Source organism: Ursus maritimus, unplaced genomic scaffold (assembly GCF_017311325.1).
Source record: "Ursus maritimus isolate PB19 unplaced genomic scaffold, ASM1731132v1 scaffold_12, whole genome shotgun sequence".
Lineage (NCBI taxonomy): Eukaryota > Metazoa > Chordata > Mammalia > Carnivora > Ursidae > Ursus > Ursus maritimus.
Window position 1 is genome coordinate 28,366,259 of NW_024423564.1, and position 21,350 is coordinate 28,387,608.

The window sequence follows — 21,350 nt, forward strand, 5'->3', positions numbered from 1 at the left end:
ACAAAGACGCTGAATCACCAAAGTAATCTTAAGAACATAACTAGAGGGGTGCCTGGGTGGCCCAGTCGTTAAGCATCTGCCTTCTGCTCAGGTCATGATTCCAGAGTCCTGGGATCCAGCCCCACATCAGGCTCCCTGCTCAGCAGGAAGCCTGCTTCTCCCTCTTCCAACCCCCCCTGCTTGTGTTCCCTCTCTTGCTGCCTCTCTCTCTCTGTCGAATAAATAAATAAAATCTCAAAAAAAAAAACAACCCACATAACTGGAGGTACTGAAATCCCAGATTTCAAAATATACTACAAACCTATAGTAATCAAAACAGAGTGGTACTGGCACAAATTAGACCCATACATCAGTAGAAAAGGTCACAGAGAGCCTAGAAATAAACAAACACTTATATAGTCAATTAACCTATGACAAAGGAGGCAAGAATATACAATGGGGAATAGACGGTCTCTTCAAATGGTGCTGCAAAAACTAGAGTTACATGCAGAAGAATGAAAACCAAACCACCTTCTTACACTATATGTAAAAATAAATTCAAAATGGATTAAAGACCTAAATGAAACATAAAAACCTGAAAACTAGAAGAAAACACAGGTAGTAATCTCTTGAACATGGGCCTTAGCGACATCTTTCTGGATGTCTCTCCTCAGGCCAAGGAAACAAAAGCAAAAATAAAGTACATCAGACAAAAAAGCTTTTGCACAGTGAAGAATATCATAAAACAAAAAGGCAATCAACTGAATGGGAGAAGAGATGAGTAAATTATGATAAGGGGTTAATATCCAAGATATATAAAAAATTCATGTAAGAAAACAAAAACACTAATGCAAGAAAAATTTATGCCCCCCTGTTTATTGCAGTATTATTTACACTAGCCAAGGTATAGAAGCAAGCTCAGAGTCCATCAATAGATGAATGGATAAAGATGATGACACAACACACGCACACACACACACGCACACACACACACGCACACACACACACGCACACACACACACGCACACACACACACGCACACACACACCAAGTGACATAAAAAAGGATGAGATCTTGTGATCTGCAACAACATGGACTGACCCAGAGGGTACTATGCTAAGTGAAATAAGACAGAGGAAGACAAATACTGTATCGTTTCACTTGTATATGGAATCTAGAAAACAAAAACACACATACACACAGAAACAGTCTCATAAGTACTGAGAACAAACTGATGCTTGCAAGGGGGAGAGAAGGAGATGAATGAAATAGGTAAAGGGGATTAAGAGGTACAAACTTCTACTTACAAAATAAATTAAGCCATGGGGATAAAAAGTATAGAACAGGGAATATAATCAATAATATTGTAATAACATTGTATGGTGACGGATGGTAACTACACTTTCATGGTGAGCACTGTCTAAAGTATAGAACTGTCAAATCACTGTGTTGTACACCTTAATCATATAACATTGTATGTCAATTATACTTCGATTAAAAATTAAGGGGTACCTGACTGATTCAGTTGGTAAAGCATGCGACTCTTGATGTTGGGGTCATGAGTTTGAGCCCCACGCTGAGGGCAGAGTTTACTTGAAAACAAATTTTTTTAAATAATAATTCTAAAAACCTGACCACGCCAGCAGAAGACCCCCCCGAAAAAATGTAGAGAGGGTTTGGAAACTCATAAATGTCTTATTCCCTGCCCCCCCAAAATTGCATCAGATTCATGCAATTGTTAAAAATATAATCTTGACTATATAATGAGAAAATGTCTACAACATAGTAAGTGAAAATTCAGGGTGCAGAGTTATATTTACATCCTGTAACTCAAACACTGTGGCAAAGAACAATGGGTGTGTTTGTACAGAAGAAAATGAAAGATGTTTAAAAATTTTTCCATGATTCATTCCAGATGATATGACTTACTAATGATTTTAATTTTCTTCATCTTTTTCTGAATTAAAACAATTTTTTTACAAGGACAAGATTACTTTTATAATCAAGAAAAGAAGTTTCTCCTATTAAGACAACACTTACCTTAATAGTTCCAAGATCCATTGGGTTTTTCACAATATCATAGTAGTTATGGAGCCCCAAAGCATTAACATCAACAGGATTATAAAAGGGCCATGCATAGGACAAGTGTTTCTTTGCAAGCATTTCTTTAAGAATCTCACTACAGTGCCTTAACTGTTCGGTCACTTTAACATTCTTTCCAACTTTACACTGCTGCTGAGAATCTGGCAAAACAGTCTTCAGCACATTTTCTTTTATGGGTGGAATTTTCACTGATTTTTTTTCTGCAAGCGTTGGGGAAGATTCACCACTTGCTTTAACTACTGAAGTTGTAGGAGTTGTGGTATCTGCTTTCCTCTTCACACCCTTTGTAACCTGAAACAATTCAACAACAACAAAAACTATAATTAAGGGGACATTCAGAGTAAGTTTTCAAACTTACCAGCACCAAGTCTTCCCTATATTAAATATTAGTAAAGGTTAATTTCTCTTTTATAGGTAAAATAAATAATTCGAGTATTATCTAATATCCAAAGAACTGTCTTGTGTAAACCTTTGAGATAAAAGAAAGATATATGGAAAAATAAGTCATAGTTACACAAAAACAAGTTTCTGAATACCTGAAATCAGCTATAGTATACAATTTTAAATTATCAACCCAAGAGAAGTTATATAACACGCAGAATGAATAGTTGGGCAACTGATATTAACACTAAAAATATAGTAAACCAGTTCAAATTCTACCAAGAAATCTCTAAAATTTGGTTCACATCCTAGGTCTCTGTTACAAAATATACACAGACAAAAAGATTGGCTGCAGTATGCTGAAGACCGATTTTCATATCAACTTACAAAAAGGTTCAGTCATCACAACAACTCCTTAACATTGAAACGTTCTGAAGCTACAGTGAACTTACTTGGGCCACTGTTTGTGAGGTAGAGTTGAGTGGAGTACCTTGTGCCATGTTTGAAGGACAAACTGATGTCTCAGGAAATACAGAGGGAATCACTTGTGGCTTAAATACTTTTTCCAGTGTTTTGGGGGATTGTTTTTCTTTAACAGAAGGAACTGCTACATTATGTTGAATGCCTAATAAAGTGTGAACCAGAGTCAGTATGTGAGTAAAATATGAAGTATTTTTATTAGTATTCTATTTTAATTCATTTAGTTCAGCTTTTTAGCAATATAAACACAATACACTCCCATTCCCCTTTGAAACTCTCCCACATACACTTGCTAACAGTTGTCAGAGCAATTTAGACATAATATTGGAGACTTTAAACCTACAATGCTTTATAAGGACCTGCATGATTTCTCTACTTATGTGTGCTCCCCCCTCCCACCACTCTCCTTCCAACCTTACTTCCTATCACTACCCCCTTCACTTACTTCACTTCAGCCTACTAGCCTGCCATAAAGCCTCAAATCTGGCAAGCATAAGCAGACTATGCTCTCTGCCTGGAAGGAGATATCCTCGTGGCTCACTCCAAATTTCCTTTATGTCTTTACTGAAAGGTTACCTTCTTAGGCCATCCTATGTAAAACAACTCTCTTTCGACCCCCACTACTTTCTTGTTCTCTTATTCTTACTTTTTCCCTGCCATTATCACATTTGACATACAACATATAGGTATCCCTGACTCTCCGAATTTTTGCTTAACAAACTCAGGAACCAAAAAAGGTTTGAATATATTTTAAGACAGGGCTTGTATTCCTCAATCTCTGGGTTCTCATTATCCACAAATTAAAACTTAGGAACCAAACAGATTGAGATAACCTCGTATCTTTTGATATCTCAACTTTGGTTCTTTGAACTCAGGAGCTAAACGGCTAAGTATAATAAGGAATACTTACATTGACCTAATTTTACCAATTTCCTGAACTATAACAAAGAGCTCTGTGAGGTGAAGGGAACTTTGTTTCAATCTCTACAATATCTCTTGTGCCTAACACAGTACTTGGAACATAAGAGGACCCCAGGAATATCTATTGCATGCCATTATGTCTCAGGCCACTTTCTAGGTGCTACGGCACAATAATGAACAAGATAGACACAGTTTCTGTCCTTGGTGAGCGCACTGTCTAGTGTAAGAAATAGAAAAAAAATCAAATTGATTATAAGTGATGTTGAGCACTAGAATGGAAATAAATGGGGTGCTGACTAAATTAAGGCAGAAACCTACTATAAAGAAGATAAGCCAGGTAGGCCTCTCTGAAGAGGTACCAATTAAGATGTTACTGTAAAGATAAGAAGTAGCTAGCCAGAGAATGGGGTGGCAGTAAAAATGTATTTCAAGACAAACAGTAGGGAAAACTTCAGTGAATGAGAAGAAAGTAGCTCAAGATGAGAATGGAGAATTGGACAAATACCAGATCACAAAGGGCCACAGTAGGATTTCAGACTTCATTTTAACACGGGAAGCTAAAGAGAGGTTTTAAGCAGGCTAATGATGTATTCCAGTTTATTTTTAAAATGCTGCCTTTGCTATTGTGCAGACAATAGACCACACAGAATAATCAGGATCACAGGGAGTAAGAAGATGGTAGCCTGAAGTAGGATAATTGCAAAAACAAATTGAGGGTTGAATACAAATGACTTACTAATTAGCAGAATATGAGAAAGAATCAGAGGAAGGAAGGAATCAAGGACAACTTCTATTCTGGTTTGAATGACTGTATTAGTACCATTTTCTGTTACACAGAGTAATCTGAGGAACATCAATGTTTAACTGTGAGCCAGTTCAATGTTAAGATGTGTATAAGACATCCAAGTGGAAATGTCCAGTGGCTGTATTAGAGACATAATTTGGGAACTGATAGCACACAGATGGAATTTAGAAAAAGAATATCTAATATCAAACCCTGAAAAGAAAACTCTGATATTTTAGAGGTTTAATAGAAAAGGACAATGCAAAGAGGACAACACAGTGGGAAAGTAAGCTCGCAAAATTAGAGTATGCACCAAGAATAAGGGCATTTCAAGAAAGAGTATTTTAGAAGGATTATTTACCATGACCAAATAGGATTTATTCCTGGGTTGCAAGGGTGATTCAACATCCGCAAAATCAATGTGATACACTACATTAATAAAAGAAAGGACAAGAACCACACATTCCTCTCAAGAGGTGCAGAAAAAGCATTTGACAAAGTACAGCATCCTTTCTTGATTAAAACTCTTCACAGGGTAGGGATAGAGGGTACATACGTCAATAGCATAAAAGCCATCTATGAAAAACTCACAGCGAATATCATTGTCAATGGGGAAAAACTGACAGCTTTCCCCAACATCAGGAACACGGCCAGGATGTCCACTATCACCACTGCCGTTCAACACAGTACTAGAAGTCCTAGCCTCAGCAATCACACAACAAAAAGAAATAAAAGGCATCCGAATCGGCAAAGAAGTAGTCAAACTCTCACTCTTTGCTGATGATATGATACTTTATGTGGAAAACCCAAAAGACTCCACCCCAAATCTGCCGAAACTGATACAGGAATTCAGTAAAGTGGAGGATATAAAATCAATGCACAGAAATCAGTTGCATTTCTATACACCAACAAGGAGACAGAATTCAGAGAAATTAAGAAGTTGATCCCATTTGTAATTGCACCAAAAACCATAAGATACCTAGGAATAAACCTAACCATAGGGGCAAAGGACCTGTACTCGGGAAACTATAGAAGATTCATGAAAGAAATTGAGGAAGTCACAAAGAAATGGAAAAACATTCCATGCTCAAGGATTGGAAGAACAAATACTGTTAAAATGTCTGTGCTACCTAGAGCAATCTATACATTCAATGCAATCCCTATCAAAATACCATCAACTCTTTTCCACAGAGGTAGAACAAATAATCCTAAAACTTATATGGAACCAGAAAAGACCTCTGATAGCCAAAGGAACGGTAAAAACAAAACAAAACAAAAACACCCAAAACTGGTGGCATCACAATCCCGGACCTCAGGCTCTATTACAAAGCTGTAATCAAGACAGTATGGTACAGGCACAAAAACAGACACATAGATCAGTGGAACAGAATAGAGAACCCAGAAACGAACCCTCAACTCTATGGTCAACTGATCTTTGACAAAGCAGTAAAGAATATCCAGTGGAAAAAAGACAGTCTCTTCAACAAATGCTGTTGGGAAAATTGGACAGCCACATACAGAAGAATGAAACTGGATCATTTCCTGACACCATAGACAAAAACAGACTCAAAAGGGATGAAAGACCTAAATGTGAGACAGGAATCCATCAAAATCCTTAAGGAGAACACAGGCAGCAACCTCTTTGACCTCAGCTGCAGCAACTTCTTGCTAGACACGTCTCCAAAGACAAGGGAAACAAAGGCAAAAATGAACTATTGGCCAAAGAACAAATAATCCAATCAAGAAATGGGCAGAAGACATGAACAGACATTTCTCCAAAGACATAGAAATAGCCAATAGACACATGAAAATGTGCTCAACATCACTCAGCATCAGGGAAATACAAATCAAAACCACAATGAGATACCACCTCACACCAGTCAGAATGGCAAAAATTAACCACAGTAAAAAACAGATGTTGGGGAGGATGCGAAGAAAGGGAAACCCTCTTACACTGTTGGTAGAAATGAAAGCTGGTGCAGCCAGTCTGGAAAGCAGTATGGAGATTCCTCAAAAAGTTGAAAATAGAGCTACCCTACAACCCAGCAATTGCACTACTAGAGATTCACTCCAAAGATACAAATGTAGTGATCTGAAGGGGCACCTGGACCCCAATGTTTATAGCAGCAACATCCACAATAGCCAAACTATGGAAAGAGCCCAGATGTTCATCAACAGATGAATGGATAAAGAAGATGTGATATATATATATACAATTAACTATTATGCAGCCATCAAACAATGAAATCTTGCCATTTGCAATGACGTGGATGGAACTAGACCGTATTACGCTAAGCAAAACAACTCAATCAGAGAAAGACAGTTATCATATGATTTCACTCCTATGTGGAATTTAGGAAACAAAACAGGATCACGGGAAGAGAGGAAAAATAAAACAAGACAAAACCAGAGAGGGAGACAAACCTAAGAGACTCTTAATCATAGGAAACAAATTGAGAGTTATTGGACAGGTGGGAGTGGGTGGGATAACTTGGTGATGGACGGTGGGGAGGGCATGTGATGTAACAAGCACTGGGTATTATATAAGACTGATGAGTCAGTGAACTCTACTACCTCTGAAACTAATTATAACAGTATATATTAATTGAATTTAAATTTAAAAAGGGTGAACATAGTAAAATTTTCTACAACCAACTATTATGATAAATATTTATCTACTTACCAGTGCCTGCCTTGACCAAACAAAATTTGATTTGGTGAGGAAAAAAAAATCAAAACTGTAATAAGGTAACAAATACTCTATTTCTGGATTTATGAATAATAAAATTTGTATTCTTTAATCAATGGAAAAAAAGAAAGAGATAGTAACCTTCTAACACAAATACTAATAGAGGTCAAGTAAAATGAGAATAGAAAAATATTACTTAAATTTTGCCACATCAAGACTGTAAGAGACCCTGACTGACAAGAACTTGTTAAGTAGTGTGGTAAGAATCTTCTTGGTGATGTAGTAAGGCTAGAACCTATACTGAAGTGAATTCATGAATGTTTAAGAGAAAAACAAAAAAATGGGACAGTAACCAGAAAGAGACAAGTAAAAGATGAACTTCAAAGACAAGATATTAGAGCATGTTTATAGAGTAATGAGACGAACTCTACAAAGGAGAGATTAATGATATATGAATCAAAGGGGATAACCAAAGGAATAAAATCATTGACAAGGTGAAGAGGGAAGATCCAGGTCATAAAGGCAATGGCCCAAAGTGAAAGAAGAGGAAAGGATCCTGTTATATAGACCTTTGCTCTAGCTGATCTCTCCGCCTGGAATGTTCCTCTTTGTTCAAATCTTAACTTCTCAATGAGGCCCACTCAGAACCCATCCTGTTTGTTTGCCTCTCTTTCTCCACTAGAATGTAAACTCCATGATGGCAAAAGTTTTTATTTCCTTCATTGATATATCCCGAGAACTTGAACTGTGTTGTAGCACCTCAGAATTACTCAAGTATTTCATCAATCAATAAATCAATACCAATTCAATTTAATGTACTAAATTTAAATTTTTTCTTTGCCATTATTTGGACTAGCTACTGTCATGTGAGTGTTTCCCTACCACTGTGCATAAAAATGACATGACTCTGGCAGCAAAATGTTCCTAGAAAAAGTTATCTGGAAACCCAGATCTTTACTCCAAAGCCAAATCCTACCAATCCTTCAGGGCCAAACTCAAGTTCTATCACCACTAAAGCCTTCTCCAGCTTTACCAGTATGAATCAACTTCTTACTCTCTTGAACCATAGCATGTACTATGTGTAATTTCATCTGACATTTATTATAATGCATTGTCTTTTTGTTTTTTAAAGTTTTATTTACTTATTTTTTTAAAGATCTATCCATTCATTTTAGAGAGAGACAGAGCAAGAAAGTGGTGGTGGAGGGGGAAGAACAGAAGGAAAACTGAAGCCAACTCCCCACTGAGCGCAAAGCCTGACACGGGGCTCGATCCCAGGGCTCTGAGATCATGACCTGAGCCCAAATCAAGAGTCAGCTGCTCAACCAAATGAGCTACCCAGCAGCCCCTGAAGTTTTATTTCTAACTAAAATGGAAACTGAACTTGAGGGTTAGGGTGATTATACATCTTTGTAACCCCATAATATATGCATTATATGTGACAAACATCCAAATACATATTGACAGAAAAAGTCAAAGAATTTGTCTGAGGGAATCTTATGTTCTTAGCAGTAATCTGAGCATCTGAATGTAGCTACAACTTAAACATCAAGAATGTATTAAAGTGGTTTTTTTTTAAGGGAGGCATTCTAAAGGTAAATAATTTTTACCTTGCTAGAGATAATATTTTAAGTCAGCAATAATTACCACTTTGCTTTAACAATTTAAGTAGCATACTGATCTATGTATTATCTACCTTGTAAGAGCTTATTTTAATCCTCTCTCAGAACCCTAGGCTTTATATTGTCAGACTTAAGATCAACCTTTTCCTAAGGTGAGAATAAAATAAGAACTTTAACAGAACAGTGAATATTTCACAGGATTGAGTAAGGCTTGAAGTCACGACCCATCTTAAATATCTATCAACAAGGAAAAAAAGTACACATTATTACCGATAAGAACCACCTGGTAGTGGTAAGTCTTCTATATCCCAGCCACCTAACTGTATACTTTATAAACATTTACAACCATGAAAGTGAAATATTTTCCTGACATTATACATGAGAAAACTAACATGGAATGATTAAGGAATTTATCTAAAATGTACACCATCAGTAGTCCAAAAATAAACCAACATTTCACCTATGACAACCTTGGTTAACCTCTACAATAAATCCATTTGAAGACTTAAGATTTGTTTTTTAACTCCATATTTAAATATTATTATTAGCTGTAACATGTTTCCCTCCAAAGGTTTTTTTTTTTTTTTTTAATTACGAAAGAGTTAGAAAAAAGGAGAATCTTCAGATGCAACAGTAACATTTCATTCTTAGCTATGGGATCTTCTGGTACAAGGAACATTGACAATTTTGGCCATCTTATTATTATAGCACAGATACAAGATCCACTAAAAAATACTAATAAATTTACTGGATGCTTACTATGTGAATAGCACTACACTATAGGAGATCTCAGGCTCCAAGGTCATAATCAATACAATTCTCCTTCATCTTGCATGATAGCCATCTTTGCTTTCAAAGTATGCCTTACTGTTTAAATGGACATTTAATACCAATGCAAAAGGACTTAAAAGGACTTCTTTTTTTTTAAAGATTTTTAAAAGATTTTGAAGATTTTTTTTAAAGATTTTTTTTCAAAGATTGAAAGATTGTATTTTGAGAGGGAAAGCGAGAGCGCGCACTTGCATGTGGGGCAGGGTGCAGAGGAAAAGGGAAAGATAGTTCCAAGCGGACTCCATGCAGAGCCTGGTGCAGGGCTTGATCCCACGACCCTGAGAGATCAGGACCCTGAGAGATCACGACCTGACCAGAAACCAAGAGTAAGACACTTAACTGATTCTGCCACACAAGTGCCCCAGGATATAGAAGGACTTCTGAATGTCTATTTCCTTTGACGGATTTATTATTTAGTTCTTGTCATTATATTTATACACACATACATACACACATTCATATATAATACAAAAAACAGAGAAAGTAAGAAAACATAAACCTTTTCTGTCTTACCTTTCTTTATTCTTTCCTTACCACCCACAATTTGTTCTTCTTGTGGCATCTGAGATAATTTCTGCCTAAACAACTTCTCTAGAGCTTGTGCCATAAGAACAATGTCATCTCCAGGCTAGAAAATATATAAACATAGGTTATGCAATATGGTCACTGTACCAAATTTCAACAATTCAGGCTACCTTAGAGAAGGCAGTGACACAGTACTCTTAGACATTATTAAACAGTATCTACTGCTTCTAAATTAAGTGCAGAAAATGGTGTATCAGCTTATATTTTAAATTCTAACATTCTACCCTTTTAACTTCTAAAAATAACCCAGGTAGCCTTTCTGAGTACTAGAGGGTTACAATCCAACCAATCCTACTAATACAAAAAGGTTTTAGAAATTAAAATTTCTACCTCACAAATAAGTTAAAACAAAACAGGTTCATGGCTGTGGAAAGTACATGATTTGACTTGATGTGATGCCGTTTTCAATTAACTGATAAAAGGACACTGCAGAACTAACTCAGTTTTTAAATTGTTTTCCCCCCCAGTTTTTAAATCTTAACTATCTGTGTAGAAGTCTTTGGCTTGCTTTATTCACTACTGATAAAAAACTAAGTAGATTACAAAGCAAAAGCCTAAAGCAGAGAACACTTACTTTGAAGTTAGGTACTATAGGAAAATTACTGAACTTCATTTTAAAATATTAAATGTAAAAGTACACTTGAAATTGTTAAATTAAAATGAAGTTGCCAATGGTACTTTCAGAATACCATTAGTTCTCATTTTTAAAGAAAATCATATTGGCTAAGAGTCTTAAATTTAAGATGGCACTGATAGTTTGGGAACCAAAATTTCTATCACATTTCAGCATCATCAGTGATTTTGAATAATCGGGATAGAAGTTTAATTTTTAGATATAGAACAGCTTAAAAAGAATGCAGTACTCTGGGAAACAGGAATACTATATGGAGAAAAAAATGAATACACAAGTCCAGTTTTATAAGATGAAAGCAAAAGTGAAGATTAAGGTCGAATGTCCACATATATTATCAGACAAGCCAAAGCATTAACACAAAGGCAAATACTACTACCAGAATATAACAGAGACTGTGTCACATCTTTAAGTTAACTTGTTATGAAGTTTAGATGTATAATTTGTCTGAATTCATACCATGAACATTTAACCAAGATTAGTATAGAATAAAGTTTACCATTTACAATTAAAATTGCAGAAGTATGGTAGAGAACATTTTGAAACAATTACTTACAGAAACCATTTTTTAAAACATATTTCATTTTTTAAAACATAACAAAGCATTACAGCTACTCAGGCAAAATTATAGCAAATAGATTAAATAAATATATGAAAATTATGAAATCCAGTAAAAAATAAACATTATCCTTAAAAATATGCAAAAATATCCAAATCAAGACTTGAAATGTGAAATCAGCACACTTTTTATACACATCTTCTTTAAGTAAGAGCAAAGAATTACCAATTATAACATAAGGCTTACATACCTTGTTGTATAAATAACAATTCGAGAACATTATGTTGAAGTCCGCTATACATTCTGAAGCCTTCACATAATATTTATGTTCTAAGCGCTTCTTAATTGTATTTAAATCCATTGGGGTCTTTATAATGGTATAATAATCCTACAATTTTTAAGAGGAAATTCTAAATGTTAGTAGTAAGAAAAAATTCACTGCAACTATTGGTACACAAAGAAATTTAAGAAGCTATATACATGTAACTAGATTACCTTTAAAAAGCCATAATTTGGAAACTGAAACTTTTGTACTGAGAAACAAAGCTGACTGCCATGGCATTTTTTTCAGAGAAAAAATAACAAAAGAATAACAGAAACAAGAATGTAAGAGTAGAACTATCCGGGAATATAAAAAGTGAGGGCATGGAGAAGAAAAATGTACAATTTATGGAGTCTGACAGATCCAGAGTATAATCCCAGAGCCATGGTTCACTAACTATGCAACAAATTACTTAACCATTCCTCTATCAGATGGCTGAAAATACCTAAGAGAAGACCTAAAGCTGAATTCTGTATATGATGCACCTAAGTCTACCAAGAAGTGTCAAAAGCAACTTCATGAAGAAGGTGACGCTCATGACAACCTTGCACCAAAAGGTCAAGTGAGGGGCACTGGGGTGGCTCAGTCGGTTGGGCATCTGACTCTTCGTTTTGGTTCAGGTCATGATCTTTGAGGTCATGGGATGGAGACCACCTGCATCAGACTCTGGGTTCAGGACGGAGTCTGTTGGAGATTCTCTCCCTCCCTCTCCCTCCACCCCCTCCCCTGCTCGCGCACACGCATTCTCTCTCTCTAAATAGATAAATCTTAAAAAAAAAAAGAGGTCAGGCAACACATTCTATAACAAGAAAAACATGTACTATAATGTACCACACTGTTAAAATAAGAATTTCAATGCTCAGAAAAATGAGCTTTGTTATTTAGGAAACAATACTCATTGGAAAATTCTTCAGTGGTGCAGAATTAGAGGTCTTTATTAAATTTAATATATTTTACAATATTAAAGACAATTTGGAGATTCACTTTTATAAGTAATAATCGTAAGATATACTTACTGGCAACTTTAGTTTCACAGCATCCACAGGCTGTTGAAAAGGCCAGGAAAAACTATGCTTCCATAAAGCCTTCAGGACAACTTTCTGTAGATACTGCAGTTGATTTGTCAATCGCCCATTTCTCTTAATATTTATATATTCTGGTGGTGGAGGGTTAACAATAGCTGTTTGTCGACTTGACAGAGACATCGTCAATGGGGTTAAATCCTGATATTACAATGTTGCCTATAAGTTCATGTCCTTAAAATCCAAAAACAAAACTGAGTTACCTTCAAAGTGCATTTAAAATGGTTTCTAAAACTAATGAATCATCGAGCCTTACATCGAAAACCGGGGATGTACTGTATGGTGACTAACATAATATAAAAAAAAATCATTATAAAAAAGATAAATAAATAAAATAAAATAAAATGGTTTCTAAAATGGAAAAATGGTTTCTAAAATGGAACTAAAAAGTGTTAAAGAGTAATAATATATTTTATATCACATCATGATTAAGACAACAAAAAAGCCAAATGATAAATAAATACATTTGTAAACAAATACAAACCTCTTTCTGTATAAGTACTAAGAGTTGTTTCATTATGTATGCCTTAGTTTTGGATGAGTTAAGGTATTTCAAACTTGCACAGTATTTCTTCTGCCTTTCTAAAATACAAGTTGAGGTCTTAGCAGGAAAAGTCTATAAGTTTCTAGTAAAAAAGAAAAAATAGGAAACGTTAAACATAACTGTGGTATGTAGTTACCCTAAAATTAATTCAATGAAAGAATAAAAGCAAATTAAAGGATTTTTCTGGCTAATTTAAATAAAGTGATTTATTTATTTACATAAGGAGGCTCCACCCACAACATGGGGCTTGAACCCATGACCCTGAGATCAAGGGTTACATGCTTTACCAATTGAGCCAGCCAGGCACCCCTAAATTAATTTACTTTAAAACCTAATTATTAGAAATACGACACATTAAAATGCTACTATTTAGTATATATTACTACATCTAAAATAAATAAATAAAACTATATTTTAGAAAGACAGTATCTAACATTCCTAAACAGCATTATTAAGGGACAAAAGAGCAAAGGTACTACCCAAGTATATCAGCAAAATGAAAAGTACAATTATTAAACAAATTGTCCATTTTTTGAGAAGTGTTTTTTTTTTAATTAAAAAAAATTTTTTTTATTTGAGAGAGAGCACATAAGCAGGGGAAGCAGCAGAGGGAGAGGGAGAAGCAGGCTCCTGCTGAGCCCTGATGCAGGGCTTCATCCCAGAATACCAACCTGAGTCGAAGGCAGACAGACGTTTAACTGACTGAGCCACCCAGGTGCCCCTAGAACAGTGTTATATTTAGTCAGTGTATCTTTGTTTCCATTAAAGCAGTGTTAGTTCTCAACTGCATATTAACCAGTTTTGATTCTTTCTTTAAAAATGATGGTAGGGGCGCCTGGCACAGTAGTTAAGCGTCTGCCTTCGGCTCAGGGCGTGATCCCGGCGTTATGGGATCGAGCCCCACGTCAGGCTCCTCCGCTATGAGCCTGCTTCTTCCTCTCCCACTCCCCCTGCTTGTGTTCCCTCTCTCACTGGCTGTCTCTATCTCTGTCAAATAAATAAAATCTTAAAAAAAAAATAAAAATGATGGTAAAATACATAACATAAAATTTACCCTCATAACCATTTTTTTTCTTTTTTTAAGTAGGCTCCACACCCAGCATGAAGCCCAACTCCAAGCTTCAACTCACAAGCCTGAGATCAAGACCTGAGCTGCGACAGAGTCAGACACTTAACTGAGCCACCCAGGTGCCCCTATCATCTTAACCATTTTTAAGTGTATAGTTCAATAGTGGTAAGTATATTCATTTTTGAGCAACTAATCTCTAGAACTTTTTCATCTTACAAAACTGAAACTCTATACCTATTAAATAACTCCTCATTCTTACCTCTCCCCACCTCCTGGTAACCACCACTCTATCTTGTTTCTATGAATTTAACTACTCTGGGTGTAAGTAGAATCATATAGTATTTTTCCTCTTGTGCCTGGTTTATCTTAGCATAATGTCCTCAAGATTAATCTATATTGTAGCATATGTCAGAATTTCCTTCATTTTATAAGGTTCAGTATTTCATTATATGTATATTCCATATCCATCCATTCATCATGGACACTTGGTTAACTTCCACCTCTTGGCTACTGTGAATAGTGCTATAAACATGGATGTATAAATATCTCTTTAAGACCCTACCTACAATTCTTATGGATACACCCCAGAAGTGCAGAACTGAGAACTGATGGGTCATACGGTAATTTTTTTTTTTTAGGAATCCTGTACTGTTTTCCTCAGCACCTGCAACACTTTACGTTCCCACCAACAGTCTATAGTGTTCCAGGTTCACCACATCCTCACAACACTTTTTACTTTCTGTTATTTAACAGCAGGCATTCTAATGGGTGTGAGGTACTATGTCATTTAAAAAAATACCAAGCCCAGGTCCCAATCTTTGGAGATAAGGCTTAAAATATGTTTGCTTTTTAAATTTCCCTGGTGCTCGTGATGTGTATCCAGGATTAAGAACCACACTAAAATGAATTAACTTGGAGGTGATTATCAATCTTGTAATTTATTGCACTTCCTTACAGTCTTCTCATGTTATACAAACATGAACTAGAACTCTCAATGTCATTAAGAACAAAGGAGATATTCTGGTGTTGCAACTGAAACTGGTTCCTACTGTTTTGTATTTATTTAAAGTTAGTCTATCTTTGGAGTGTCCCAATCACTATACCCTCCCCTCCTTCACAAAGATAACCACTATGATAAATTCTACCCCCTTAAATGGTTGACTGTTTTTGACCTTTACATATAGTATTTACTATGTATTACACTGCATCTGGCCTTGCATCAGTATTACGTTTTTGAGATTTAACTATGTTTTATTTGTTCATCTTCATTGCTGTACAGTATTCTATGATTGAACTATATACCACAATCCATTGCTCTTGGGACTTCCAGGTTGTTTCCAGTGTTTGTTTTTTGATTGACAAATAACACTGCCATGAACATGCTTGTAGTGAACATGTGAATGCATTATGTTGAGTACAAATCCAGAAGTGAAATTGTTGGGTCACAGGTTATGTGTATTCAACTTTAGTAGATACCAGTTTTCCAAAATATCCCAATTTATATGTACAACAGAGCTCTGAGAATCCTACTTACTCCACATCCTTGTTAATATTTGGTATTATCCATGTGTTCCATTTCAGCCATTCTGGTGAGTGTATAATGGGATCTCATCGTGATTTTATTTGTATTTCACTGAGGATTCATGATATGAGACACCTTTTTAATGTCTACTGGTCACATGAATATCTTCTTTGTCAATCGCCTGTTGAAGAGTTCCTACCCATTTTACTATTGGGTTGTCTGCTATTACCTTATTCTTAGCTCTACATATAGTCTGAATACAAAACCTCTGTTGGGTGTTTCAAGTATCTTCTCCATGCTTTTCCTTCACAATCTCATTTTAAGTAGGCATTCTTATCCCCTCCTCCCCAGTGCTAATCCATCAGCTATTACTCTGCTTCACCACTACCATGTTTGTCTACTTGTTTACTGTCTCCCAATCCTCCCTCCCCTGATTCCCAGAATGTAAATTCAATGTCAGCAGGGACCTTGTTTGTACTGATCCAGGACAGACTGAGGTCTTGTTTGACTAATGTCTACGACAGAGCCTACATAGGCTGAATTAAAGTGTTCAGATTCAGTTTTATGTTAAAGATACAGCAGATGTGACTTTTTTTTATATCTGGAGAAACAGGGAGAGAAATCAAGAATGTTTTTCTTTCAGGGACACCTGGGTGGCTCAGTCAGTTAAGTGTCTGCCTTCAAGTCAGGTCATGATCCCAGGGTCCTGAGATTGAGTCCTGCATCAGGCTCCTTGCTCAGCAGGGAGCCTGCTTCTCCCTCTGCCTGTGGCTCCGCCTGCTTGTATACGCTCTCTCTCTCTGACAAATAAATAAATAAAATCTTAAAAAAAAAAAAGAATCTTTTACTTTTAAATTAGGTCCCTTTGCTCAGGAATTTGCCTTCAAAAAAATGAATTACTTAATGCCTATCAATTAAAAAAATGCATTTTCCAAACCTCATCAAAACCTCAATTCCACTATACCCTTTCGCAGAGGATCTCAGTTTACAAGAGAAACCCTTTAAAAATTAACTTCCCTTAGCTTATTTCCTATTCTATATTTTAGAGCCTCCCTTCTTTTCCATGAAGATCTTTCCCCTTCTCCAGAATCCTATTATTTCATTAATTATTCTTTATTTCCATTATTGAATGTTTCTTTTTATTAGGTTTAGGAAGGCTTTCCTCTAAGGATTATACAATACATAATTATATTTCCTGCTCCTCCTCCTAACACTACATTTTCTACACTTAATTTTTTGTAATTAATTTCTGCTGATATCTGTCTGTAGATATGTTCTAGTCAGTGTCTTAAATTTTTTCCTTAAAAACACCTTTCCACACAAAAACCTGCACACAGATGTTTATAGCTGCTTTATTCAAAAATTGCCAACACTTGGAAGCAACCAAGATGTCCTTCAGTAAGAGGATCGATAAACTGCAACACCATCCAGACAATGGAATATTATTCAGTGCTAAAAAGAAATCAACCATCAAGCCATGAAAAGACATGGAGGAATCTTAAATGCATATTATGCAAAAAAGCCAATCTGAAAGGTCTACATACTGTATGATTCCAACTATACGACATTCTGGAAAAGACAAAACTAAGAAGACCACAAAAAGGTCAATGGTTGCCAGGAGCTGGGAAGAGGGAAGAATAAAAAGATGGAGCACAGAGGATTTTTAGGGCAGTGAAAAGACTTAGTATTAGATTATAACGATGGATACATGCCATTATACATTTGCCCAAACCCCTAGAATGTACAACTCCCAGAATGAACTCTAACACAAACTAAGGTCTTTGGGTGATAATGAGCTATCACGGTAGGTTCATCTACCATAACAAATGTACCACTCTGGTGGGAGCTGTTGATAAAGCGGGAGGACAGCATGTGTGGGAGTTGGTAAGTATATGGGAAATCTCTGTATCCTTCTCCCAATTTTGCAGTGAACCTAAAACTGCTCTAAAAAATAAGGACTTTGGGATGCCTGGGTGGTACAGTCGGTTGTGTCTGACTCTTGACTTCTGCTCAGGTCATGATCACAGGTCATAAGATTGAGCCCCGTGTCAGGTTCTGCGCTCAGCACAGAGTCTGCTTAAGATTCTCTCCCCCTCTGCCTCACCCCCCCCCAAAACAAATAAATAAGGACTTAAAGAAAACACCTTTCCTGCTACATGCCTATTTACATAAAAAAAAAACCAACCAACCAACCTTTGGTGCAAAAATTTTTTTAAAGGTCAAATATATCTACCTACTTTCTCCAACCCCCTTCTGAAACTGCTTATCCGAAGATCACTAACACCTTAAAATATTACAAAGCCCTCACTTGTCTTCCTCAATTATCTTCCCAGACTTCTCTGTAGTATTTAAAATGGCTAACAACTTTTTAAAAATTGTTCTCCTTCTTTATATCCCGTATGTCCTTAGCTATTCATACAACTTCCTCATATGTCCCTTATATTTCAACCCTACTTGTCCTTGTTTTCTTGCTTTGGTACTTTGATCAAACATCTGCACGAAATTAGTCAAATCCCAAAATCAGATTTTTGTAGTACCCGTAAGATAATACTAACTAGTAAAAACTTAGAATAGTATGTATTGGGGGGGCACTTGACCGGCTCAGTTGGTGGGGCATGCTACTCTTGACAGGGGTTGTGGGTTTAAGCCTCATGTAGGGTATACAGATTATTTAAAAATAAAATCTAAAGGGGCACCTGGGTGGCTCAGTGAGTTAAGCATCTGCCTTCGGCTTAGGTCAAGATTTCAGGGTCCTGGGATCGCCCCATGTTGGGATCTCTGCTCAGTGGGGAGTCTGCTTCTCCTCTCCCTCTGCCCCTCCCCCTGCTTATGTTCACTCTCTCTCTCAAATAAATAATAAATTTTAAAAATCTAAAAAATAGGGGCGCCTGGGTGGCTCAGTCGTTAAGCATCTGCCTTCGGCTCAGGGCGTGATCCCGGCATTCTGGGATCGAGCCCCACATCAGGCTCCTCTGCTGGAAGCCTGCTTCTTCCTCTCCCACTCCCCCTGCTTGTGTTTCCTCTCTCGCTGGCTGTCTCTCTCTCTCTCTGTGTCAAATAAATAAATAATCTTTAAAAAAAAATCAAATAAATAAATAAATAAATAAATAAATAAATAAATAAATAAAGGTGAGCTTGGGTGGCTCAGTTGGTTCAGTGTCTGACTCTTGATTTTGGCTCTGGTCATGATCTCGGATTGTGAGATCGAGCCCCTAGACAGGCTCTGTGCCCAGCACAGAGTCTGCCTGTCCCTCTTCCTCCCCCCCTCCCACCCTGTGCACACACACTCTCACTCTCAAATAAATAAAGTCTTCTTAAATACAATATACACAGTACCTAAAAAGGCTTTTGGCCAAAAATATGTAACAAGATTTTCATGTAACAGAAAATTAAAGGGCTAGAGCTGCACTGTCCAATATGACAGGCTCTAGCCACATAGAACTATTTAACTTTAAATTACCAAAAATCAAAAACCCATCCACATTGGCTACTGCATGGGACAGTGCAGCTATAGAGCACTGCCATCACTGCAGAAAAGTTCTGTGGGACAGTGCTAGAAAAAATGAAACAAAACCATAAGAAAACAGACAGATGCAGAATATATAATATCCTATAAAACAAATGACCTAAAACAGGTAAAAAAAAAAAGATATAAAACCACAAATGGCCTATCTTTTATAAAAAGATTATAAAAGAAAATGTGGAATAACTGCTCTGAATTAAGACTTAACTGAATTTATCATCCTAGATCAAATCTTGGTTCGAGATCAGTTATTAAAGACATTTTGTGGACAACTAGGGAAATTTAGGGAATTGTTCATTTTGACAGGTGTGAGAACACATTACGAAAGGTATGAGAATAGTATGGTGATTATGTAAGAAAAAGATGTTTAAATGTATGCTCAAAAAATTTGATGTCAATGGTGACATCTATAAAACAGGTTTTAAATGGTTTAGGAGAAAAACCTATATACACAGTAAATATGGCAAAATATTGACAACTGTTGGAAGATATATAGATCTTTGTATCTTCTTCTATATGTTAAGAATTTTAAGCAACGAACTTATGGTACATTGGGGTTGAGGGCTATAGACAGACTGACCATGAACAAGAGCTGTGATAATTATCATTGGGCACACACACACACAAAGTTAGTATTTGATAATCTGGTAACAATCTCAGGAGTATGCCCTGCATTCTTTGGCTAGAGCCCCTGGATACTAGTGTGAGGTGAAGCTCTCTGGTTCAGCAATAGAGGATTAGGAATTGTCCTCTTCATAAAATATTCTTTGTAATCACCCCAGTCTTTCTGTTCAACGAAATCTTCTGTTTCTTATTTAAAAACTTTTTTAAAAAGGAGTTTATGTGGCTTTTTATACTTGGTAAATTTCTATGTTAGTTGCCACCATTTTACTTTCTCTAAAGACTTTCTTTTGTTAATTTTAACTCTTGTTCTTCATTATTAGAAAATGTTAATAAAACAGAAAATGCCAGCATAATGCTTTAGCAACACACCCCTCAGAAGATTTTCACCTTATTTGACATAATGGTTGGTCATAATCAGCTGAAAAGTGTCAGACTTTGTCATTCATTTAAGTGGACTGGTTACTTCAAGGTTTTCTCTAAAATCACTTACTTATCCTCCAACATGATTAAATTATGGAGTTACAAGTATACAGGCAAATATACATAACCTGTAGCCTATCCTGTCTCTCTGAAAGTCCACTGTTGTTCTGAATGTTTATGGTGAGCTGTCATTTTATTGTTACTTTTGCTTTCACACACTTTTTACCCGTGGATACATTTCTACAAAGAAAGATAGCATGGGCAGATAAAATAAATCTAATGTTGATAAGAATTCAATGTTATATAACAACCACCACTTATAATTGCTCAAAGACAATGTACCATAAATTAGGAAAAGTTCTGGTTTACTTTGATGAAGATAATCACATAATTAGCATCACCATGCCATATCATCCTATGGTCTCATGAGCAAATTGACTGAAAATCGTATCTGTTTTGTCCACTCAATAGTTCTTCATAAAATAATCTTTTGCATTCTGGAGAAATTCTTAAAGATGAAATATTATTTATAGACTTAATAAAAATTAAGTATATTTGAATTTTAATATTAATGTAGTATGAATGGTATATAACAAAGCTTCCTTTCTCATTCTTTGTTTTTTTTTTTAAGATTTTATTTTTTAGAGAGAGAGGCAAAGGGAAAGGGAGACAGAGAATC

General features: G+C 36.0%; 1 protein-coding gene across 1 annotated transcript in view; it reads right to left on the reverse strand.

Moving 5' to 3' along the window:
- BRDT (bromodomain testis associated) overlaps positions 1-13,092 on the reverse strand; it is a 54,207-nt gene extending 41,115 nt beyond the window's left edge. The window contains exons 1-5 of the mRNA XM_008697734.2: positions 12,904-13,092; positions 11,816-11,953; positions 10,304-10,418; positions 2,916-3,088; positions 2,020-2,373 (exon numbers count right to left, since the gene is read on the reverse strand). Of these exons, the coding sequence (XP_008695956.2) occupies positions 2,020-2,373; positions 2,916-3,088; positions 10,304-10,418; positions 11,816-11,953; positions 12,904-13,092 (969 nt within the window). The remainder of the gene's footprint in view (positions 1-2,019; positions 2,374-2,915; positions 3,089-10,303; positions 10,419-11,815; positions 11,954-12,903) is intronic.
- Positions 13,093-21,350: the final 8,258 nt, after the last annotated feature.